At 37.9% G+C, this 4,844-nt stretch overlaps 1 protein-coding gene across 1 annotated transcript; it reads right to left on the reverse strand.

The window, feature by feature from the left end:
• Window positions 1-1,490: 1,490 nt before the first annotated feature.
• On the reverse strand, window positions 1,491-4,585 carry LOC126387342 (leucine-rich repeat-containing protein 1-like; the record flags this gene model as incomplete). Its single annotated transcript, XM_050039877.1, has 3 exons — window positions 1,491-1,599; window positions 3,738-3,816; window positions 4,468-4,585. Coding segments are annotated over 3 exons (291 nt in total), but the record flags the coding sequence as incomplete, so codon positions are not given.
• Window positions 4,586-4,844: the final 259 nt, after the last annotated feature.

The raw sequence follows: 4,844 nt of genomic DNA on the forward strand, positions 1-4,844 counted from the left end.
CAAGAGGGCAGACCACATATCAGAAGTATTACTTAAACATTTCCAATGTAACACTGAGTTCAAGGCAGGCAATATTTTAATCCTCACTGACTTTGACTTACTGTTTTTAGGTTTGATTTAACATTTTGCAGAATATGTTACAACTACAGAACCTAACCATCACACAACACAATCACAACGGCTTTAGCCCATGCATTTATAATCCATTAACAGCATAGATCTTCATCATAAAACCCATCTAGTGGTCTGTGTCTTCCATGAAATCTAATTTAGGTCTAACAGTAGGGCTACACACTGGATGTATAGAAAAAACAGATTAACATTAAGCCTGAAAAGCCCATCTATAAGCAGCATAGTATTATATCTAAGTCTACAATCCTGACTTATAATCACTAAAGGAGCAAAAGGAATCCTTTCTTGAATCAAATTCAGGCTATCGTCCGCCAGCCATGCATCATCCCCCAGAGGTTAAGCAGCAATCCTTAATTTATAGCACCATGGCAAGCCAAGACAAATCTCTGTTTAGTTTAGCTCCAACTGTTTCAGCAGTTGTCTAATGTTTAAAATATGCCAACCTGAGCACTGCCAATAATTATTTAAAGTGTAGTACTGGACAACATCAGCACGAGTTTCACTGTAGGTCAACGTCAGAAGAAGTGCCTTTAAAGAACATGGGTTTACTGACATCTACTTTTTTAATTCTGTCCTAAAAATACATACAAACAAATAGTGTCTGACTTTTTCCAGCAGTTACATCCCAGCACTTTCAACATCAGTCAAATGTTAAGATATTATCAATGTTTCTATAGTGATTTCATCCCTTAAAATCTACCCGTGTAAGGGTTTAAATTCATTTTCCCTAAATTCCAAACTTCCACTAAAAACATCCCTCGTGGCATTTTGACCTAAAAGCACATAGTTCTGTTATTAAATCCAATTATAACTGATCTCAACAAGAAAGGAGACCTCATAGGAATAAGAATGTTGGCCGCTTCACTACAGCGGATTATTTTCACAACGAGCCTTTTGCTTTTTATGAGCACAGACAATGAGGCGAAGAAGAGCACACTGACTGATGTGTGTGTGTTTGGTGTGTTTTCCCCAGTGCAGTGAGATTTTAGAAGAATTTATTACAATCAGGGGAGAGACAATAGAAATCCGAGCACTTTGAAAATGTCTCTGCTCATGTTTAGTGGTTTGGTTAAGCAAACATCTGCTTTTTCAAAACAACTGAAAATGGATCACTATTTAATAGTATCTATTGAATGCTATTAATTTAAAGGTAAAATTTATGACCATCCTAGCGAGACCATAAAAGCTAAAGCAAAGTGTGGGACAAGGAAGTGCAGAAAGAGACAGGTGGGACGTGATAAAAGTGCCTTGAAGGTATCATAACTATATATGCACCTCACTCGGGCTGCCATAAAACACTGTGTGGAAATACTGAACTGGCAGAGGCTTGATTACACTCAATATGTCAAAACAAATATGAGGAGGGCATTTACTTACTTCCCAACGTTATCTGGAAGAACTTGCAATGAAATATCATTGATGGAAAGGCATGTTAGATTCCGTAGCTCTGGAAAGCTTTCAGGTAATCTGGAAAAAAAAAGACAGGCGGCAAAGTGAGATGCTGGCAGAAAAGGAGCACCAAGCACACAAATGTCTATCTGACATTAAGCTGTGGATAAATATTGGACTGGCATTTCACATCTGGCAAGAGAAGAGGATTCTAATTGGATGTTGTACTGTAAGTTAAGCAAGCGTTCACTACACTCCAGCCATAAACTCTTGATAAGTTGATATAGTTTATCTGTGCTTGTTGCTATTCATCTTTGCCCCCCGCCGTGACCTTTCCATGGAAAAAAACAGCTTCATAATCAAACATTTTAACTTGTATATGAACTTCAAAAAAGGAACAAAGGGAGTGAACTTCAGGATGTAAGGCTGCGATTACACGGGACAACTTGCTGAAAGCTCCTGGACAGTTTTCAGTAATAGTTATACAACTGCTACACAAACAGTGATATCAGCAGTATGTAGGACACAGCAATAAAAGTCGCCCTCCTGAAAAAAGGATAGTGAGTGCCCGTATTTTCATTGTCTAAATGGACTCATTAGGTGTTTGTTCAAGACCAGCAGGCGACTTGCAGACTTTCTTTTGTCAAGTTTTTCCTTTAAAAACCATTATCCTCTTTAATATTGCAGGCCGGCCAGATGGGACTACTTAAATGCTAGCTGTGGTCACACTTTGATCAATAGCAGCAACAACAAAATAATGCCTCTCCATTTTGGTGGCAGCTGTAAGTGTATTTTTAATTGTCTCTGAGCATCCAACATAAACGTGGGCTGGTGAGACAAATAAGGCCACTTCTGCTCAAATATTCTCCAAATCCATTATCCATAATCAGGAAGCAATCAACAACATTTGCACAACTGAAAATCAGCCTAGAACCTGCCATCAATCCCACAGTGACAAGTTCTTTAACAACAGAGCTCAGATAGATGACTAAATCATAGCTATTCATATTTTCTGATGCTGTAAAGACACAATTTTGTCAATATTTTCACTTATGATGAGTTAAAAAGCACATAAAATGCTTATTTTCCATTAAACATCACATGTGAGTACACCCATAGTTGTAACTGCACCTTTACTATCAAACTGAGACGGACTGACGAAAGAGTGGAAAATTAGGTTACTACTGTGGAAAAACAGCGTTTCTGTCCGCACGGTTGTGTGCACTTTAAAAGTATTGAACACCACTGCCTTTGTAATACTATTCACCTTTGCCTCCTAAACTATATACGGCAAAGCAATGTGGGTTTGCCCCTGCTGAGGTGCAAATTAGATTTTGTCTCACCCACACAATGAAAAGCATAATATGCACAACCTGCAATCTGTCAAGGAGAGTGTGTGGATATTCACAACAGCAGGGAATCTGCAAAAAAAATATCATGCAAACGTGCAAAGCAAACAACGGAAATAGAATCTCCTCTCCACAAGACAGATAAATCTGGATAAATTGGTCTGTTTATTAAGGGGAAGATCAATAACTATCAAGTATAAAAATCAATATGAAATATGACATGTACGGCTTTGGCAATGTTACAAACCGTGACTGCTGAACATTTTAGGAAAGACCAATATTTCAAGGAATGCTTCATCCCCTAAATGATCATTTGCTTTTCAATTACTCACCCTGTGTTACTCTGTTTCTCGCATGCCTCCACAGTGAGAGAAGAATCCAAAAACGGAGAAAATTCTTGATGAAGTCATAGAGGGTTGTGTTTAACAGCAACACTGTATCAAAACATTGGTTTACACACTTTAACACAGCTTGTGCAGTATAATCAAAGTCTCGTATTCAGCTGTATGCTGCTCAGTACACATGCATTTTTGCTAAAACCTTACAATTCAAAACACTTCCACGTAAACTGAGCATATGACTGGATAAATGAGACTTGGATTATACTGCATGGGTTGTGTGAGAGTTTGTAAGCTGATGTTCTGATGTAGTTTTGCTGTTCCCCGTTTCCTCTGTTTTCTGATTCTTCGTTCACCATGGGGGCAGGCGGGAATAAAGTTTCTTCCTGAATTCAACGCAACACAGATTGAGTAATTGATGTGCAAACTATCATTTGGGGAGTAAAGTTATTCCTTTAACTATTAAATATTCCTGGTGGGTTTTTCTTTTCTTTCTGCAAAGTAACAACAACATAGTCTGGGGGACTACCTTGTTAATGGATTTCCACTGAAATCTGCCACTTGGAGGGCTTTGCAGTACGAAATGCTCTCTGGAATTTCCATAATATCTGAGAAAAAAAAAAAAAGACAATGGTTACCACACATCGAAATCAAAAATAAATATATGATAAAATCAGCAGTAATTAACACATTAAAAAATATATATATTGTAAAGACTGTGGCTTTAAGTGTAAGTAATAAATGACAAAAACATGAAATGGTAAATCTAATTGAGGATAAACCTGATTGTGCAATGGTTGTGTTACTCAAGTCTAACTCTTAATTACAATGCATTCAATTTTGACCAAAGCAAAAAAAAAAGTACTATGGTATGGTTAAAACATCTCCAATTAATTAGGACTCAACACAAACAGCACTGTGTGTTAAATGTCTGTTTGTACTTTGCTTTAACTTCTGAATTTGGTTTTGCTCTGCAGCCACAACTGTGAACAGCCCGCTCTGCTGCAGGAGAAACCGCACCAGTGTATCTAAAGAAATATGTTCGAGTTGGGAGATTCAGGCTTAATGCAAACCATGCTTTATTTTTATGCGTGTTTGTTGCATCAGCTTCACTGACGAGGAGTAAATCTGTCAATGTGATTCATTCGCTGAATTTAGTGCCGTCTTGCTCAACTGTAAACAAGTATGCTCGCAGATATGAAGAAAATGTGCTATAATATTCTAGTTTACTTCGGTACATCAGCGTTTTCCCTTCTCACCATTTCGAGAGACGTCCAGTTCTACCAGCTGCATGAAGTTGGCTATTTCTGGTGGAAGTCTCTGGATCTCGTTGTCACTCAGGCCAAGTTTTCTTAGTTTCACCAGCTGGAAAAATGGCTGAAAGGTGAAATGAAACACATGTTCAGTAGAGAGCTTAAAATGGTTTCACATTTTAGCAATGCTGGTGCATCCTGGACTGATTACATAGTTAGACTTTTGTTGAGCCAGCAACAATGCCTGGTAATTATTGTTCACCTGATGTACCAGTATCATCTCTAAAAAAATTTGATCAGCAAAAACACAATCTCATATTTTTTATGTTGGGCGAAGAACATTACTTTTGCTAAGGGTGCTTCAGTAACTCAGTCTGATAGAT

This window comes from Epinephelus moara, unplaced genomic scaffold, assembly GCF_006386435.1.
Source record: "Epinephelus moara isolate mb unplaced genomic scaffold, YSFRI_EMoa_1.0 scaffold377, whole genome shotgun sequence".
Classification (NCBI taxonomy): Eukaryota; Metazoa; Chordata; class Actinopteri; order Perciformes; family Serranidae; genus Epinephelus; species Epinephelus moara.